This window comes from Phyllobates terribilis, unplaced genomic scaffold (assembly GCF_046119375.1).
Source record: "Phyllobates terribilis strain yellow unplaced genomic scaffold, ASM4611937v1 Scaffold_5__5_contigs__length_657084704, whole genome shotgun sequence".
NCBI classification, from domain to species: domain Eukaryota; kingdom Metazoa; phylum Chordata; class Amphibia; order Anura; family Dendrobatidae; genus Phyllobates; species Phyllobates terribilis.
This window is the reverse complement of record NW_027362765.1, coordinates 359,788,151-359,808,749: the sequence shown is the minus strand read 5'-3', so window position 1 is coordinate 359,808,749 and position 20,599 is coordinate 359,788,151. Positions and strand designations below refer to the sequence as shown.

General features: G+C 45.4%; 1 protein-coding gene across 1 annotated transcript in view; it reads right to left on the bottom strand.

Annotated features, from left to right (window-relative positions):
• LOC141271566 (guanylate cyclase 2G-like) overlaps positions 1–20,599 on the bottom strand; it is a 106,853-nt gene that overhangs the window by 44,484 nt on the left and 41,770 nt on the right. The window contains exon 9 of the mRNA XM_073681615.1: positions 10,906–11,037. Coding sequence (XP_073537716.1) covers positions 10,906–11,037 — 132 coding nt within the window. The remainder of the gene's footprint in view (positions 1–10,905; positions 11,038–20,599) is intronic.

Here is a 20,599-nt window from a genome sequence, read left to right as displayed (position 1 = left end):
TTACATGCAGTATGGACAGGGGATTGCCTTGCACACACAACAGGGGGTTCTATTGCACACACAACTGTGGAAGAAGCAGTGGTGACACCCATTGACACTGGTCGTGGACCCTGGGGTTCGCCCCACAAAGTCGGGTGCTGTGCTGCCATGTGCCTGATCATGCTGGTGGTGGTCAGGCTGGTAGTTTTGTCACCCCTACTGATGCTGGCATGGCAGGTGGTACAAATGGCCTTTTTGGGGTTATCAGCAGAGTCTTTAAAAAAATTCCAGACTCTGGAAGACCTACCGCTTGTACTGGCAACGTCCCTCGTGTTGGTGTTACGGGGAACGGTTGCCCGCCTTCTGTCTGCGGCCACCACACTGTTTCTTCCTGCCTGTTGGGGTACTCTGCCTCCCTCCCCCTGTGTGCTGCTGGCCTCACTCTGCATGTCCTCCTGCCACGTTGGGTCAGTTACTAGATCATCCACCACCTCCTCCTCTTCCACTTGTGCACCACGATCCTCCTCCTCACTTCCTGGCAATTGTGTCTCGTCATCGTCCACCTCTTGTAACAAATTGCCAGCGTCGACTTCCTGTGGCCGTGGCTGTTCAAATATTTGGGCATCGCTACATGGGATCTCCTCTTCCACCACTTCAAGCGTAGCAGGCGAGGGGCACAAATATGGAAATGGACCAGTGAACAGCTCTTCAGAGTGTCCAAGTGTGGGATCAATTGCTGTCTGACGACACTCGGCATGGTGGGAGGAAGGAGCATCAGGGTGAGGAGGAGTATGCGGTCGAGACTCACGGCTACTAAGAGTTGACCGTGTGGAAGACAGACCGGAGGTGGTGGTGCCCAGGTAACTGGAAGTATTATCTGCTATCCAATTAATAACCTGTTCACACTGATCAGTTCGCAGTACTGGTGTTGTTCTGTGCTTCCCTAGTAATTCGGTCAAGAAGTGGGAGCAAGAAGATGTGGCTGTTGGTTGTGGCACATTTTCACCTTGGCCACGGCCCCGTCCTCTGCACGCACCATCACCAGAACGTCCAGTTCCACGTCCCTTGCCACGCGCCTTGCCCATTGTAAAGGAAGTAAAATAGCTTACACTCGCACTATCAATGGAAAAAGGGTAATAAAAGTAGATTAGAACCGTGGAAGAGGAAAACCACAGTTCTATTTCTCTGGCCTACACCAGAATCTTTTAAACAATCAGAACAATCAGGGAGAAACTATTACTGTTTTTCTTTACGGAAAAAATACCAAAACCTGAATAATAGAGATTTTTTACCGTGAAATGGCAAAACCACAGTTATTGTTTACAGGTGTATACCAGACTTTTTTAAAAATATAGATTTGCGGCTGAACAGTGAGCGACACACTAAAACTGTTTTTCTTAGATACCAAAGGCCCAAAACTGGATGCTACAGAGATTTTACCCGTAGAGCAGCAAAACCACACTGGGATTTGTCAGGCCTACACCAGACTATTTTCAACAGATATATTTTTGTGTCAGAACACTCAGGAGACACTACCGTTTTTTTTTTACGGCAAAAAATGCGAAAATCAGGATAATAGAGATTTTTTTACCGTGGAACAGCAAAACCACAGTTTTAATTTACTGGTGTATATACCAGACTTTTTTAAATATATATATTTGCGGCTGAACAGTGAGCGACACACTCAAACTGTTTTTTTTTTTAGATACCAAAGGCCCAAAAATGGATACTACACAGATTTTACCAATTGAACTGCAAAACCACACTGGGATTTGTCAGGCGTACACCAGACTATTTTCAACAGATATATTTTTGTGTCAGGACACTCAGGAGACACTACTGTTTTTTTTTTACTGCAAAAAATGCGAAAAGCAGGATAATAGAGATTTTTTTACCGTGGAACAGCAAAACCACAGTTTTAATTTACTGCGGTGTACCAGACTTTTTACAATATATAGATTTGCTGCTGAACAGTGAGCGACACACTCAAACTGGTTTTTTTTAGATACCAAAGGCCCAAAACTGGATACTACAGAGATTTTACCCGTAGAACTTCAAAACCACACTGGGATATGTCGGGCCTACACCAGAGTATTTTCAACAGATATATTTTTGTGTCAGAACAGTCAGGAGACACTACTGTTTTTTTTAAGGTGAAAAACAGGATAATAGAGATTTTTTACCGTGGAACAGCAAAACCACAGTTTTAATTTACTGGTGTATACCAGACTTTTTTAAATATATAGATTTGCGGCTGAACAGTGAGCGACACACTCAAACTGTTTTTTTTTAGATACCAAAGGCCCAAAACTGGATACTACAGAGATTTTACCTGTAGAACTGTAAAACCACACTGAGATTTGTCGGGCCTACACCAGACTATTTTCAACAGATATATTTTTGTGTCAGAACAGTCAGGAGACACTACTGTTTTTTTTAAGGCAAAAAAAGCGAAAAACAGGATAATAGAGATTTTTTACCGTGGAACAGCAAAACCACAGTTTTAATTTACTGGTGTATACCAGACTTTTTTAAATATATAGATTTGCGGCTGAACAGTGAGCGACACACTCAAACTGGTTTTTTTTAGATACCAAAGGCCCAAAACTGGATACTACAGAGATTTGACCAGTGGAGCTGCAAAACCACACTTCTGTTTCTGTGGCCTATACCAGACTCTTTTCAACAGATATATTTGTGTCTGAAAAATCAGAGACACACTTTTTTGGGGGGGACACCAATAGGTTAATAAGACGGGTATTTGTACAATGTGTAGGAGGGAAAAAAAAGAGGATTTAGATGAAAAAAAAGGATTTTTACGGGCCCCCGAGACCTGGAGCTAAGTCCAGCAATTTCAGAACCAGGAGCACACAGGACTGTAATACAGCGTTTGCTGGTATAACCACTGCGTCTCCTATACAGCCTGCCTGCCTGATATCTGGAATGGATATTAGTCCTGAGAAGAACTGTTTGTTTGATCTGGCAGCCTTTACAGACCCTACACTAACTATTTCGCAGGAAAAATCACTCCCTAGCTCAGCAGCGCTGTCCCTACACCGTCTGATCTGGAGCGACTGTGTCCAAGATGGCGGCGCCCGGTTTTAAATACTCGAGGTGACGCTGTGCGGCCAGCCAATCACTGTAATGCCCACAACCAACATGGCTGCGGCATTACAGTGACTGGCTGGCAATCCCTGCATGTTCATTGGCTCTGTAAAGAGCGCCAAACATGCAGGGCGGAGACCCAAGCTCCCGCCCAAGTAACCCGGAAATGCTCGGTGCTCGCCGAACATCCTGAGTAGCGTGATGCTTGGGCGAGTACCGAGCAGTGTCGAGCATGTTCGTTCAACACTAATTAAGATTAAAAAAAAGTATTCCTGGCCCCTGAGACCTGGGCCTATTTCTAGAAATATCTAACAGCAGCAGCTGACAGAACTGGAATGGAGCCTCTTGTGCTATATGTACTGCAGTCTGCTATATACCCTGCCTGCCTGCCTATATACACTCCCTGCCTGATATCTCTGCAGATGGATTAGTCCTCAGAAGGACTGATTGTTGAGATGGATATCTGTCTCTAATATAGTCTGTACATGGCTGAGGCATTACAGTGAGTGGCAGGCAATCCCTGCATGTTCATTGACTCTCTAAAGAGCGCCAAACATGCAGGGAGGAGACCCGAGCTCCCGCCGAGCAGCGCTGAGCATCTCGAGCAGTGAGATGCTCAGGCGAGGAAGGAGCAGTAGTGAGCATGCTCGCTCATCACTACGTCTGACCTTAACCCCATAGAGAATCTATTCTAGAGAATCTATGGGGTATTGTCAAGAGGAAGATGAGAGACCCCAGACCCAACAATGCAGACGAGCTGAAGGCTGCTATCAAAGCCACCTGGGCTTCCATAACCCCTCAGCAGCCACAGGCTGATCGCCTCCATGCCACAGGCTGATCCCTCCATGCCACATTGCCGCATTGATGCAGTAATTGATGCAAAAGGAGCTTGACTGAGTGCATTTACTGAATGTTGGAGGTCAACAGGTACAATATATATATCATAGGAATGACTGAACTCTGTATTGGATTTATGAGTGCTGGATATTTCCAGGACTCTATCAAGAGGAACTAGATACAGTGCTGTGAACCTGTTAGGCGAGAAGGCCGGTGTTCTTTGTGTGCCATCCTTTGTATTAGTGATAAAGTAAAGGTTGCATCTACATAGGGAATGAGTATGGGTCCCCCAGCCTTTTGGATGATACAGGTACACACACCTGCTGTGGTGATCTTGAATACAGATCCTGTTTGTCACCTATGGTAATCTACATACGTACACTGCCCCTGTGGATTTGGATTATATACCATTGCTCCTGAGGTAGACATCCTGTCTATGGCCTACACAATGCTTGTGGTGTTTGTTCTGTATTTGCCACAGAAGATACCGGAGAATAAGGGCGGAGTGGTGGGCAGTATGTGGTGGGCTGTATGTGGTGGGCTGTATGTGGGTGTGGATGTGAAATCTTTAGTATAAATGAAGTAGAGTCAAGACTATCTTTCTCTCTCTCTTTCTGCCATGAAGGATCGTTGCTAAGTACAGTTATATGAAAAAAGTTTGGGCACCCCTATTAATCTTAAACTTAATGTTTTATAAAAATTGGTGTTTTTGCAACAGCTATGTCAGTTTGATATATGTAATAACTGTTGGACACAGTAATGTTTCTGCCTTGAAATGAGGTTTATTGTACTAACAGAAAATGTGCAATCTGCATTCAAACAAAATTTGACAGGTGCATAAGTATGGGCACCCTTATCATTTTCTTGTTTTAAATACTGCTACCTACTTTTTACTGACGTACTAAAGCACTTTTTTTGGTTTTGTAACCTCATTGAACTTTGAACTTTATAGCCAGGTGTATGCAATCATGAGAAAAGCTACTTAAAGTGGCCACTTGCAAGTTGTTCTCCTGTTTTAATCTCCTCTGAAGAGTGGCATCATGGGCTCCTCAAAACAACTGTCAAATGATCTGAAAACAAAGATTATTAAACATAGTTGTTCAGGGGAAGGATACAAAAAGCTGTCTCAGAGATTTAACCTGTCAGTTTCCACTGTGTGGAACATAGTAAGGAAATGGAAGAACACAGGGACAGTTCTTGTTAAGGCCAGAAGTGGCAGGCCAAGAAAAACATCAGAAAGGCAGAGAAGAAGAATGGTGAGATCAGTCAAGGACAATCCTCAGACCACCTCCAGAGAGCTGCAGCATCAATTTGCTGCAGATGGAGTCACTGTGCATCGGTCAACTATACAACGCACTTTGCACAAGGAGAAGCTGTATGGGAGAGTGATGCGAAAGAAGCCATTTCTGCAAGCACGCCACAAACCGAGTCGGCTGAGGTGTGCAAAAGCACATTTGGGGAAGCCAATTTCTTTTTGGAAGAAGGTCCTGTGGACTGATGAAACCAAGATTGAGTTGTTTGGTCATACAAAAAGGCTTTATGCATGGCGGCAAAAAAACACAGCATTCCAAGAAAAACACTTGCTACCCACAGTAAAATTTGGTGGAGGTTCCATCATGCTTTGGGGCTGTGTGGCCAATGCCGGCACCGGGAATCTTGTTAAAGTTGAGGGACGCATGGATTACACTCAGTATCAGCAGATTCTTGACAATAATGTTCAAGAATCAGTGATAAAGTTGAAGTTACGCAGGGGATGGATCTTTCAGCAAGACAATGATCCAAAACACCGCTCCAAATCTACTCAGGCATTCATGCAGAGGAACAATTACAATGTTCTGGAATGGCCATCCCAGTCCCCAGACCTGAATATCATTGAACATCTGTGGGATCATTTGAAGAGGGCTGTCCATGCTCAGCGACCATCAAACTTAACTGAACTGGAATTGTTTTGTAAAGAGGAATGGTCAAAAATACCTTCATCCAGGATCCAGGAACTCATCAAAAGCTACAGGAAGCGACTAGAGGCAAAAGGAGGATCTACTAAATATTAATGTCACTTTTCTGGTGAGGTGCCCATACTTATGCACCTGTCAAATTTTGTTTGAATGCAGATTGCACATTTTCTGTTAGTACAATAAACCTCATTTCAAGGCAGAAACATTACTGTGTCCAACAGTTATTACATATATCAAACTGAAATAGCTGCTGCAAAAACACCTATTTTTATAAAACATTAAGCTTAAGATTAATAGGGGTGCCCAAACTTTTTCATATAACTGTATACTTATACTTATACTTGTATTTGTATTTTCTCTAATTAGAGGACATTGAAGAAAGGTTCTATTGTAAAATTGTTAATTGAATTGTCTTATTATTATCTTATTTTTCTTGTTATTAAACATCTTTATTATTTTACCAAACTTGAGCTATTGATTATATAGGAAAGGTTCAGGACAGGATAGAGAACGGGAAATCACCACCTACCTGAACAGACATTTCCGATTTTACATTTTTCAAGCTGTTGTTATAAAGTATTCTAATTTACTGAGATAATGACTTTTGTGTTCTCATTGGCTGTAAGCCATAATCATCAACATTAACAGAAATAAACACCTGAAATAGATCACTTTGTATGTAATGACTCTATATAATAGATCGCTCTGTGTGTAATGACTCTATATAATAGATCCCTCTGTGTGTAATGACTCTATATAATAGATCCCTCTGTGTGTAATGACTCTATATAATAGATCCCTCTGTGTGTAATGACTCTATATAATAGATCCCTCTGTGTGTAATGACTCTATATAATAGATCCCTCTGTGTGTAATGACTCTATATAATAGATCACTCTGTGTGTAATTACTCTATATAATAGATCCCTCTGCGTGTAATGACTCTATATAATAGATCCCTCTGTGTGTAATGACTCTATATAATAGATCACTCTGTGTGTAATGACTCTATATAATAGATCCCTCTGTGTGTAATGACTCTATATAATAGATCCCTCTGTGTGTAATGACTCTATATAATAGATCGCTCTGTGTGTAATGACTCTATATAATAGATCACTCTGTGTGTAATGACTCTATATAATAGATCACTCTGTGTGTAATGACTCTATATAATAGATCCCTCTGTGTGTAATGACTCTATATAATAGATCCCTCTGTGTGTAATTACTCTATATAATAGATCCCTCTGTATGTAATGACTCTATATAATAGATCCCTCTGTGTGTAATGACTCTATATAATAGACCCCTCTGTGTGTAATGACTCTATATAATAGATCCCTCTGTGTGTAATGACTCTATATAATAGATCGCTCTGTGTGTAATGACTCTATATAATAGATCACTCTGTGTGTAATGACTCTATATAATAGATCACTCTGTGTGTAATGACTCTATATAATAGATCCCTCTGTGTGTAATGACTCTATATAATAGATCCCTCTGTGTGTAATTACTCTATATAATAGATCCCTCTGTATGTAATGACTCTATATAATAGATCCCTCTGTGTGTAATGACTCTATATAATAGACCCCTCTGTGTGTAATGACTCTATATAATAGATCCCTCTGTGTGTAATGACTCTATATAATAGATCTCTCTGTGTGTAATGACTCTATATAATAGATCGCTCTGTGTGTAATGTCTCTATATAATAGATCCCTCTGTGTGTAATGACTCTATATAATAGATCCCTCTGTGTGTAATGTCTCTATATAATAGATCCCTCTGTGTGTAATGTCTCTATATAATAGATCCCTCTGTGTGTAATGACTCTATATAATAGATCCCTCTGTGTGTAATGACTCTATATAATAGATCACTCTGTGTGTAATGACTCTATATAATAGATCCCTCTGCGTGTAATGACTCTATATAATAGATCACTCTGTGTGTAATTACTCTATATAATAGATCCCTCTGTGTGTAATGACTCTATATAATAGATCCCTCTGTGTGTAATGACTCTATATAATAGATCACTCTGTGTGTAATGACTCTATATAATAGATCCCTCTGTGTGTAATGACTCTATATAATAGATCCCTCTGTGTGTAATTACTCTATATAATAGATCCCTCTGTGTATAATGACTCTATATAATAGATCGCTCTGTGTGTAATGACTCTATATAATAGATCCCTCTGTGTGTAATGACTCTATATAATAGATCCCTCTGTGTGTAATGACTCTATATAATAGATCCCTCTGTGTGTAATGACTCTATATAATAGATCGCTCTGTGTGTAATGACTCTATATAATAGATCCCTCTGTGTGTAATGACTCTATATAATAGATCCCTCTGTGTGTAATGACTCTATATAATGGATCCCTCTGTGTGTAATTACTCTATATAATAGATCCCTCTGTGTGTAATGACTCTATATAATAGATCCCTCTGTGTGTAATGACTCTATATAATAGATCATTTTGTATGTAATGACTCTATATAATAGATCCCTCTGTGTGTAATGACTCTATATAATAGATCTCTCTGTGTGTAATGACTCTATATAATAGATCCCTCTGCGTGTAATGACTCTATATAATAGATCCCTCTGCGTGTAATGACTCTATATAATAGATCCCTCTGTGTGTAATGACTCTATATAATAGATCCCTCTGTGTGTAATGACTCTATATAATAGATCCCTCTGTGTGTAATGACTCTATATAATAGATCCCTCTGTGTGTAATGACTCTATATAATAGATCCCTGTGTGTAATGACTCTATATAATAGATCGCTCTGCGTGTAATGTCTCTATATAATAGATCCCTCTGTGTGTAATGACTCTATATAATAGATCCCTCTGTGTGTAATGACTCTATATAATAGATCCCTCTGTGTGTAATGACTCTATATAATAGATCCCTCTGTGTGTAATGACTCTATATAATAGATCCCTCTGTGTGTAATGACTCTATATAATAGATCCCTCTGTGTGTAATGACTCTATATAATAGATCACTCTGTGTGTAATGACTCTATATAATAGATCCCTCTGTGTGTAATGACTATATAATAGATCGCTCTGCGTGTAATGTCTCTATATAATAGATCCCTCTGTGTGTAATGACTCTATATAATAGATCCCTCTGTGTGTAATGACTCTATATAATAGATCCCTCTGTGTGTAATGACTCTATATAATAGATCCCTCTGTGTGTAATGTCTCTATATAATAGATCCCTCTGTGTGTAATGACTCTATATAATAGATCCCTCTGTGTGTAATGACTCTATATAATAGATCCCTCTGTGTGTAATGACTCTATATAATAGATCATTTTGTATGTAATGACTCTATATAATAGATCCCTCTGTGTGTAATGACTCTAATAGATCTCTCTGTGTGTAATGACTCTATATAATAGATATCTCTGCGTGTAATGACTCTATATAATAGATCCCTCTGTGTGTAATGACTCTATATAATAGATCCCTCTGTGTGTAATGACTCTATATAATAGATCCCTCTGTGTGTAATGACTCTATATAATAGATCCCTCTGTGTATAATGACTCTATATAATAGATCCCTCTGTGTGTAATGACTCTATATAATAGATCCCTCTGTGTGTAATGACTCTATATAATAGATCCCTGTGTGTAATGACTCTATATAATAGATCGCTCTGCGTGTAATGTCTCTATATAATAGATCCCTGTGTGTAATGACTCTATATAATAGATCCCTCTGTGTGTAATGACTCTATATAATAGATCCCTCTGTGTGTAATGACTCTATATAATAGATCCCTCTGTGTGTAATGACTCTATATAATAGATCCCTCTGTGTGTAATGACTCTATATAATAGATCCCTCTGTGTGTAATGACTATATAATAGATCGCTCTGCGTGTAATGACTCTATATAATAGATCCCTGTGTGTAATGACTCTATATAATAGATCGCTCTGCGTGTAATGTCTCTATATAATAGATCCCTCTGTGTGTAATGACTCTATATAATAGATCCCTGTGTGTAATGACTCTATATAATAGATCGCTCTGCGTGTAATGTCTCTATATAATAGATCCCTGTGTGTAATGACTCTATATAATAGATCCCTCTGTGTGTAATGACTCTATATAATAGATCCCTCTGTTTGTAATGACTCTATATAATAGATCCCTCTGTGTGTAATGACTCTATATAATAGATCCCTCTGTGTGTAATGACTCTATATAATAGGTCCCTCTGTGTAATGACTCTATATAATAGATCCCTCTGTGTGTAATGACTCTATATAATAGATCCCTCTGTGTGTAATGACTCTATATAATAGATCCCTCTGTGTGTAATGACTCTATATAATAGATCCCTCTGCGTGTAATGACTCTATATAATAGATCCCTCTGTGTGTAATGACTCTATATAATAGATCACTCTGTGTGTAATGACTCTATATAATAGATCCCTCTGTGTGTAATGACTCTATATAATATAAGAGCTTCACTTTTTGTATTGAAGAACTGAAATAAATTAACCTTTTGATGATATTCTAATTTTGTGAGAAGCACATGCAAAGTGGAATAGTGAGTGCAGCTCTGGAGGTGACTGGAGGATAAGCCTTGATGAAACAGCAGAATAGTGAGTGCAGCTCTGGATGTGACTGGAGGAGAAGACACAATGTAACAGCAGAATAGTGAGTGCAGATCTGGAGGTGATTGGAGGATAAGACATGATGTAACAGCAGAATAGTGAGTGCAGCTCTGGAGGTGACTGGAGGATAAGACTTGATGTAACAGGAGAATAGTGACTGCAGCTCTGGAGATGACTGAAGGATAAGACACAATGTTACAGCACAATAGTGAATGCAGCTCTGGAGGCAACTGGAGGTTAGGACACGATGTAACAGCTGAATAGTCGCTGCAGCTCTGGAGGTGACTGGAGGATAAGACATGATGTAACAGAAGATGATTACACGACGCCCGTTGCATGAGAGCGTGCTGGTTACCTGGTAAACTCCGATGGTGGAGTAGAACCGCTCTTTTCCTTGCCTGTCAGTGAATGCGGAGCTCTGATTGCTGGAAATGATGGCGCTGGATCCCAGACTCCCCGCCCTTTTGGATGGAGTACTCGAGGGTGTCTGTGGAAGGCAGGGAGGTGGGACAAGATCATGTACATCATCCATATACCCAACAGAAAAAGCTTCATCCAACATTAGAAGGAAGAGGAGGAGGAAGGGGTCTCACTCTCGCCCCCCACATCAAGACATCCATAGTTTATATAAGACATGCAATCCACAGATGTCACCAAAGCTTCCAGTACAGGGTCATGGGGGGCTGCTGTGACCCAGCGTCAGTTTGTAGGATATTTTGTATTTTCTCTACAGGGTTCTCTATATTTATTTAACGCTGGTTGATATTGAAAACAGTCAGCCATATCCTGGACAAACACAGAAGTGACAGCAAAGCCCGCGGCATACATTATAGAAACATTACATTACCTAAGTACATAACTGCTATGTGTTACATGCACGCCGCTAGGTTCAGATAGGGGGGAGACAGGTTACATGAATTCTTTGGAATCCTGGGGGAACCGTTACTCAGGGCGACCATAGACCATGTGCTGAAGCTTCTCTCAGGCACACAGGGGTATTGACCCTCAGGCACAGACATGTAGATTGTTTCACTTACTGACCAGACACACTTGACAAGAGTCCTCATAAACGGTAGAACAGTAGCATTTAATAAGAAGCCGCACAGCCAGTGCAAGTTAAGTCATATGAACAACAGGCTCCAGTGACAAACAGTACAGTTTCCTTAGCAGCACAGCAGTTCACAGTCTTCCCAGTAGTACAGGACAGCACCGTTCTAATGCAAAGGCACATTAATGAACACAGCATTCTTTACAGCACAGTGAGATGGAGGAGGGGGGGTTGCTGAGGGAGATGATCCCTGTGACACCATTTCTTACAGTGCTTAAATTTCAGCCTGAGGATACTCTGCGCTGCTAGTTCAGGAACTCTACCTGACCTGAGCTTAGCTTCACTCCAGACTTGAATCCTTTTCACTAGCAGGGGCGCTTCTGTGAGATACAGATAACACACCACCTTTCTCTTTGGCTCCAGCCAGACAGTAAACAACTTCCCCACAATCCCCCTGGGGCTATGCTAAAACACTTCTCCTGTGACTGTGTTAACCCCTCTAGTTGCTGGATGCTTCTGGAGCACAACACTTCCTGTTTCCTGTGCTTGTGTTACTTCTAATAGTTGCTGAATGCTTTTAAAGCAACAGCACTACTTCTGCATGTCACATATGTACACAGTGACTGCACCAGAAGGATAGTGAGTGCAGCTCTGGAGTATAATACAGAATGTAACTCAGGATCAGTAATGTAATGTATGTACACAGTGACTGCACCAGCAGAATAGTGAGTGCAGCTCTGATCAGCTGCTAGTCAGTGTGGTGATTGCGGGTGTGGTGGCTGCAGATCCTGCTGTGAGCTCCTGATCTCTGAGAAACCAACACCTCTCCACCTGGGGACCTGCTTTCTCTCTTTCCCAGGGAGGGAGCGGGTTTCTGGGATGAGTGATGGAGCCAAGTCCCAGGCTTCTGCTTCCCGAACCAGGCCGGCGGGGGGCAGAAGAAACCAGCAACCGGCCTGCACATCAGAGGACTCGGGGGTGAGATGCTGCACCAGGAGTCGCAGCAATGTGGCTCCTACTCCCCCCCGGGATTGTGGAGACCCCCAGAAGCCGCAAGGCTTCCAGCATGGAGGAAAAGCCTGACAGCGGCATGCAAGATTGCGCTCCTTCCGGAGGAAAGCTGAGTGCTCACGGAGGTGAGGCCGACCTCCCTGAGGGGGGGTGGGCGCTGCAGGGACCCCGGGAGTCTGTGTCCACCTATGCCTCCCGGGTCATGATCCACCTCCGTGAGTATGAAGATGCCAGTAAGCTCATCAGGAGGCTCCGGGAGGAGCTGCGCTGCACAAACGCCAAAGCTGCGGGGGCCTCCAAACCAAGGAAGGCCAAGCTCCAAGCCTAGGTAAAAAGACTGAGCAGTGAAATTCAAAGCCTGGAACATAGGAAAGCCACCATCAGGGAGCAGAGTGGTCCTTTCAAAGAAAAACTTATAAATGAAGACCGCTTTAGAGAAATGGCTGATACCAGAGAGCAAAGGCAGATAGGGCTGCAGCCTGAGAGCCAGGTGGATGATGAGAGTGATGATGACCAGCAGCAAGCCCCACCTGGCAGCCTGCAAAGTCACCCGCAGGCCACATGCAGCGAGCTCCCTGCAGGACAGGCGACAGTGACATCCGGTCGCAGTTCTGCCGGCTCTGGGGAGGACAGTGACAGCAGCGGCCAGGGAGGGGCGCTAATGGTGGAGATTAAGCTCCTGGAGTCCCCAGTGTGCCTCCAAAACTTTCATCTTGGTGATGATCTACCAGAAGAGGCACCTGGGGGCCACAAAAAGGCAAAGAAGACCAAGCCAAAGCTGCAGGAAGCGGTAAGATACGTATATGCCCCCCTCCCTGTACCCCCTGAGTCGGCGGCAGGCTCAGCTCGCTGTATAAGCCCCGTTGCCCAGCCCGGGTTCTGCTGTGGATCCGGTGCAAAGGCGCGGGGAGATTACAGAGCGCGGTAGTGAGGCGCAGAGCTCCGTCTCTGCTTGTAGTAGTGGGGACGTAGCAGGGGGTGCATCAGCCGAGAGGCTGGACAGTGATGGCGGCCCGGCGGCGGGCGTTCCATCAGGCCACGATGCTGTGGTGCGCTCCTCAGTGGGAGGGGGGAGCAGCCCGGTGTCGGGGGCAGCTCCGGTAGCCTCGGCGCCTCTGAATGCTGTTGCCGCTGATCACATAGTTGAGAAGCGGCGGCAGTGTGAGGGGGCAGTTGGGGCTGAGCGTTCCGGTCCTCCCACCAAAGTGCTATTTTGTGTTGGCGTCGCTGGTCTGGAAGATCCTGATGCTAAAGATCAGCGGCGCCTAACTGCAGCTAGAGATCAGTGGCACATTATACCAAATGCCAAACAGCGGAAATTACCGACCAATGATGTGGAGGGCACACATAAGACCGGGGGTGAGGTCGCCTCCAGTTCTATGGAGGTGACTGAGCCCCTTGTGCCTGATGCGGAGGTCAAAAGGTCATCCACCATTGTTACTGGTCCAGCAGGAATGAATGTGGTGGTGGAGGTGAATGAGGATAATTCATTGTCTAGTGGTGTGGTTGCTGGTTTGGTGGAGGGTGAGATGGAGGTGGGTAATGGTGATACTGTTGGGGCTGATGTGGTCACTGGTCCGGTTGCCCCCCCGGGGGTGGCAACACCTGTCCAGAGTTATGCCAGTGTCACCTCCGGGGCAAATAGGGCATCCTCCTCGTCTCCGGGCTTTGGGGACGGCATGTTGCAACGGCGCCTTCTGGAGGCTCTAAAGAAGGGGGAGAGATCACTAATGGTAGAGGGTCGAGAGGTTGATCTATCCTTCTGGATAGAGAGGCATGGCCTCGGGGCCTTCCGAGAGCAAAAAGGGGGAGATACAGTGTGGTCCCTCCCAACAGCCGGGTCAGGCAGTGTGCGTAGGAATGTAGTCCGTCTTCGGTGGAGGGGCAGTGATGCATGTCCGCCAAAGTCTAAAGTTGTGGAGCTCCTGCTGAGGATGGGCTTCAAGGCGATTGACATCTACGCCTTGATACATCCCTATTCCACGCCTGAGTTTGATGTCAGCTTTGTTCGGCCGGAGGGGCTTGAGCTCTTCTGGGCGAATTATGAGTTGGCAAAAAATGAGCCCGGCTGGCGAGACTTTGCCGTTCAGGCAGTGTCTCGCCAAAACCAGATCAAGAAAGTGACCGTGATGACTCGTAACGAGTCGCTTTCTTGCTATGACATCATGACGTGGCTTGGTCGGTATGGAGAGGTGGTGGAGATGCCAAAGAAAAACCGCGACGAGTTTAGTATCTGGTCAGGGGCCTGGACGTTTATGGTAAAACTTAAGCGTTCAGGTGGTACGGTTGCCCACATTCCATCGTCTGCCTTCCTGGGTAGGGATCGTATCCTGGTCTTCTACCAGGGGCAACCGAAGCTCTGTCACAGGTGCGGCGACCCCACACACTTCAGTGCAAACTGCACCGTGCAGAAATGCGCGTTGTGTGGGGGTGTCGGCCATCTTGCCGCCTCTTGTGTGGAGATAAGGTGCCACCTGTGTGGTAAGTTAGGCCACCCATTCAGCCGTTGTCCTCGCTCCTTTGCTAATGCAGTCGAGACCCCGGTGGGAGTAAGCCGTGAGGCCGATTCTGCTGGAGAGGGGACTAGCAGGGGTGGGGGAGCTGAGGGGCCAGGGAAGAAAAGCAATAAAAAGACGCCTGCCCAGCTGAGGCGTCTAGACAAGCGCAGACAGGAGAGGGAACGGGGCGAGCCCCAGACTACTGGGGCAGCCCCTGTCCTGGTTGCCAGTGTTGCTGCTGAGGCCCCGAGGGATGATGAGTTGGATGAGGAGGTCAGGAGGATCCACAGGGAGGAAACTGCCTCTGCTTCAGAATCCTCCCATTATGAAAGTATGGATGAGGATAATAATCGGTGGCTAGAGCACAAGCGTAAGCTCGGCACCAAAAAGAAGAGAAAGAAGGGAGATAAAACATCTTCTCCCGCTCTGACCAAAGTACCTAAGGAAGGTAAAACCGACTCCCCTCTAGTTGGTCTTTCTAACCGGTTCCAAGCCCTTGATAACATCTCTTCCTCTGAGGAGGAGGCTGAGGGTGAGGTTCCGGCTTCAGCGGAGCTTACAGGGGGCGCCGAGTCTCCTTCTCCTGGGGATGCAAGGTCCTTGGGGGGAGGGACTGGCCCAGAGTCCGGAGACGAGGACGAAAAAAGAAGGAAAAATGTGGGAATGGACACCTCTGTGTCATTAAAGAGGGGGAAGGATTCCTCCTCTGAGGCAGAGGATAAGGGGAGTGGGAAGAGGAAAGCCGTCTAACTCAATCACCAATGATGCCGGTACCCACTCCGTTGACGCTGGCGTCCATTAATGTCGCCAGCATTAAGTCAAATATGGCTAGATTTGCGGCCTTTGATTTTCTCAGCCGGGTTGAAGTTGACATTTTCTTTTTGCAAGAGACCAGGCTGCCAAATATGGCAGAGGTGTTTATAGCTAAGAGGGAGTGGAGACTCGGGCCCTCCTATTGGTCTCTTGCGGCCGAGCCGTATAGCGGAGTGGCGGTCCTTTTTACCGCACCGGTAGAATGCCGACGGGTTATTGAGTTAGAAATGGGGAGGTGCCTGATATTAGATGTCCTCATGAAGGGACAAGAGCTTCGGCTCATTAACATCTATGGTCCCCAATCTAAATGGGACCGGAAGTGTCTCTTTATGAGGATCAAGCCCTACCTTTTTACGAGTCGGCAGGTCGTCTTTGGAGGGGACTTCAACACTGTCACGAGGCCCCGGGATAGAGGAGGTTCCAGAGACAAGCTGACTTATGATAGCGTCGCCCTTAATAGTATAGCTAGTGAGGCTCGCCTGGTGGATGTCCACATCCGGCACACCGCAGGCCACGATGGGTTCACCTATCACAGAGGTAACTGTAGGTCCAGGATAGACAGGTTTTATTTAAAGGAGGAAGCCGTCTCTTCAGCAGTATCTGTTATTGAGGTGGAGTTCTCCGATCACTGTTTGATTTTGTTTTCCCTGAATGTTACAGAGACCCCCCGGATGCGAAGAGGCTTTTGGAGGCTCAATTCGTCTCTCTTGGAAGAAGCGGAGATAAGACAGTCCTTTGAGGATTTTCTTCAGAGCCAGGTACACTTACTGGATCTTTGTAGTAGTAAGTCAGAGTGGTGGGAGATGTTTAAGAAAAGGGTGGCGAGATTCTTCCGCCAGCTCTCGAGCCTCAGGAGCCTGGACAGGTACCGCCTGTATGAGGGCCTGAGGAGGAAACTCGAGCATCTTGTCTCAACTGGAGGTAGCCGCGAGGAGATCTCCAGAGTGAAATCTTTGCTAATGAGGTGTCAGTATGATAGACACGCATCTTTGGTTTTTGAGAGGGATTACGGGAAGTACCGCTCGCCCGACCCTTATAGAAACTGCAAGATGTCAGTGAATAGTAAAGTTGTTACAGGACTGGTTGACACTGCGGGGTCCCTGAAAAGATCCAGATCAGGGATCCTGGAGGTCGTCAGATCCTTCTACTCGCACCTCTTGGGGAAGAGGGATCTGGATTGGGATGAGATGCCGGCTTTTCTGGCTGAAGCCATCCCCGAACCAGGGGTAGACCCCTCTCTTGGCGTTTTGACAGAGATGATCAGGGAAGAGGAAGTTAAGTTGGCGATTGAAGGGCTTGCCCTGAAGAAATCTCCCGGTCCGGATGGCTTAACATCTGAATTCTATAAGACCTTTAAGGACGCCTTGGTTCCCCTCTTGACTGAGGTATTCAATGAGTGTCTTTCCTCGGGCACTCTGCCAAAGTCAATGAGGAGGTCTGCCCTGATCATCTTGTCAAAGGGTAAGGACCCATCTTGCATTGAGAATTGGCGTCCCATAGCGCTTCTCAATGCAGACAGGAAGGTTTTGGCAAAGGTGCTGTTTAATCGGCTGGTGAAATTTGCACCCCAGCTCCTTTCGGGGGCCCAACATTGCTCTGTTCCAGGCCGCAGTACAATTAGTGCTGTACTCTGTGTCCGAGAGGCGGTGGAGCAGGGTAGGGCTGGCCACTGGAAGGGGTACATGCTGTCATTGGACCAGGCAAAAGCGTTTGATCGGGTTAATCATGAGTACCTCTGGTCTGTCCTTCTGAGGTATGGCCTGCCGGGGGGGTTTGTTGATTGGCTTAAGACCTTGTACTCTGGGGCAGAGAGTTTCCCGCTTGTGAACGGTTGGATTGGCAGCTCTTTTGAGGTTGGGTGTGGTGTTCGCCAGGGTTGTCCCTTGAGCCCGCTACTGTACGTGTTTGCGATTGACCCACTTCTTAGGAGGGTGGAGCGTGGACCGTTGGCTGGGATCGGGATGGACCGGGCAGCACCGGAAGCCACTCTGAGAGTGGTGGCGTATGCCGATGACGTCACCGTTTTTGTTTCCTCTGATGGGGAGGCAGAATGGCTGATGTCAGAGGTAAATCGCTACTCGGAGGCATCCGGGTCTAAGATCAACCGGGATAAGTGTGAGAGTCTCTGGCTGGGAGGAGGAGATCCTGGTTTTGATCTCCTGGACACCCTTCCAGAACCCAAAGTCTCTGCAAAAGTTCTTGGCATCGAATTTGGCCAGGGGGATTACCCCAAACAAAATTGGGACAGCAGGCTAGAGATCGCCACTCAGAAGGTGAACCAATGGAAGGGTTGGTCTTTGACCCTAAGGGAAAGGGTAAACCTGATCAAAACTTACCTGCTCCCTTTGCTGATCTATCTGGGCAGTGTGTGCATCTTGCCGGAGCCTCTCTGGACTCGGGTCTACAGTTTGTTCTTTCAACTGTTATGGGGGAATAGACTGAACCTGGTCAAGAGGGAGGTTACTTACCATACGAGGAGACTAGGAGGGTTGGGTATGGTCAACCCTGTGGTATTCCTTGTGAATACCTTCATTAAGATCAATATTGCAAACCTCTGGAAAGAGAGGGCTCCTCCGTGGGTATTCTCCTGTAAGGGATGGTTTCAGCCTTTCTTCCAGGAATGGGAGACAGGAGGGCAAGTGAAGGATCTCCGCACACTGCATGGACATCTCCCGGCTTACGCTACCGTGGTTCTGAAGGTAATTCGCTGGTGGGGTCTGGGAATGTGGGAGGTCAGGACTCTGCCAGGGAAGCTCCTTGACAAAAGGGTTCTGTTGACCCATTTTCAGAGGCCTCTGGCGCTCAGGGATTGCCCAAGTCGGGATCTTGGGGTGGGTCTGCATCTTTTGAATTCTATCAGGATCCCCTCGAAGGTTTGGGACTTGGCTTGGCGCTGCTTCCATGGGAAACTGTGTGTGAGGGACAATCTGAAGTGTAGGAGCTCTGAGGACAGGAACTGTCCTCGGGAGCATTGTGGTACCATGCTTGAAAGCATGGACCACTTCCTGCTTCATTGTCCCTTTAACACAGAGGTGTACAACAGGGTGGGCGCCTCCATTGGCTGGCCCCGGCTGGCCGGTCTCTCTTATGCGGAATGGGCCTATGGAGCATTCGGGGACCTGGGTGGTCGGGACCGCTGCACCTTATTTCTAGTTAGCGCAGTGGTTAGGTATCACACGTGGAACGCACGGTGCTTAGTATCGACGCAGCGGAAAATCCTCCCAGTGGACGATGTGTTTAGGACCATACTCGGTGACCTGGTGAAGGTGCGTTCTCTGGAGTATGAGAGACTGGGTACACGGAGGGCCGCTCTCCTCTGGAGGGGCTTTTCTTTTAGTGTGCCCTAGTCTGGTCATCTCTTCTCCTGGTGGTGGGCTGCTGCTGACACCATAGATTTTTGTTTTATTGATCAGTAGACAGTGATGTAGGGCTGCAGGCGCCGAACTTGGGCTTTATCAGTTGTGGTTATTGTATTGTTTGTTTCTGTATATATTGTATATATGGGTTTGGGTGTAGGTGTTAGGTTGGGTGGAGGGAAAAGGGGGGAGGTGGGTTCATCTTGTGGGAGACTGGTTATTTGGGTGAAAAACTGGCACTGCCTGATCTGGCCTATGGACGTTGGACTGAGGCATGAGGCGCAGGACCAGCTCTCAGGTCAGTGCCGGGGAGGGACTGGTGGGCTCCAGTGTGGGGGGTTTTGTTTTGTCTTGTATATATTTGTATAGTTAGTATTTATTTTACTTTATTTTTTATTTTTTTTAAAAAGTGTATATATTAGTTTGTATATAATTTGTCAGTTATTGTTTATTATATTGTAATTATTTGTTTGGTAACCGGACCAGATGTCATGGTGTAGGTAGTTATTATTGTGTATATATGTATAATATGTGTGTGAGGAGAGAGGGAGCGGCTGGACCAGTTCATTACATTGTTTATTTTCTGGTTATTAATTTTGTTATGTTTCTGTTATTATTATTGTTATGTTTTTCATTTTTATAATAAAAGATCTACAGGAGGTAACTCAGGATCAGTAATGTATGTACACAGTGACTGCACCAGCAGAATAGTGAGTGCAGCTCTGGAGTATAATACAGGAGGTAACTCAGGATCAGTAATGTAATGTATGTACACAGTGACTGCACCAGCAGAATAGTGAGTGCAGCTCTGGGGTATAATACAGGATGTAACTCAGGATCAGTAATGTAATGTATGTACACAGTGACTGCACCAGCAGAATAGTGAGTGCAGCTCTGGAGTATAATACAAGATGTAACTCAGGATCAGTAATGTAATGTATGTACACAGTGACTGCACCAGCAGAATAGTGAGTGCAGCTCTGGAGTATAATACAGGAGGTAACTCAGGATCAGTAATGTAATGTATGTACACAGTGACTGCACCAGCAGAATAGTGAGTGCAGCTCTGGGGTATAATACAGGATGTAACTCAGGATCAGTAATGTAATGTATGTACACAGTGACTGCACCAGCAGAATAGTGAGTGCAGCTCTGGAGTATAATACAAGATGTAACTCAGGATCAGTAATGTAATGTATGTACACAGTGACTGCACCAGCAGAATAGTGAGTGCAGCTCTGGAGTATAATAGAGGATGTAACTCAGGATCAGTAATGTAATGTATGTACACAGTGACTGCACCAGCAGAATAGTGAGTGCAGC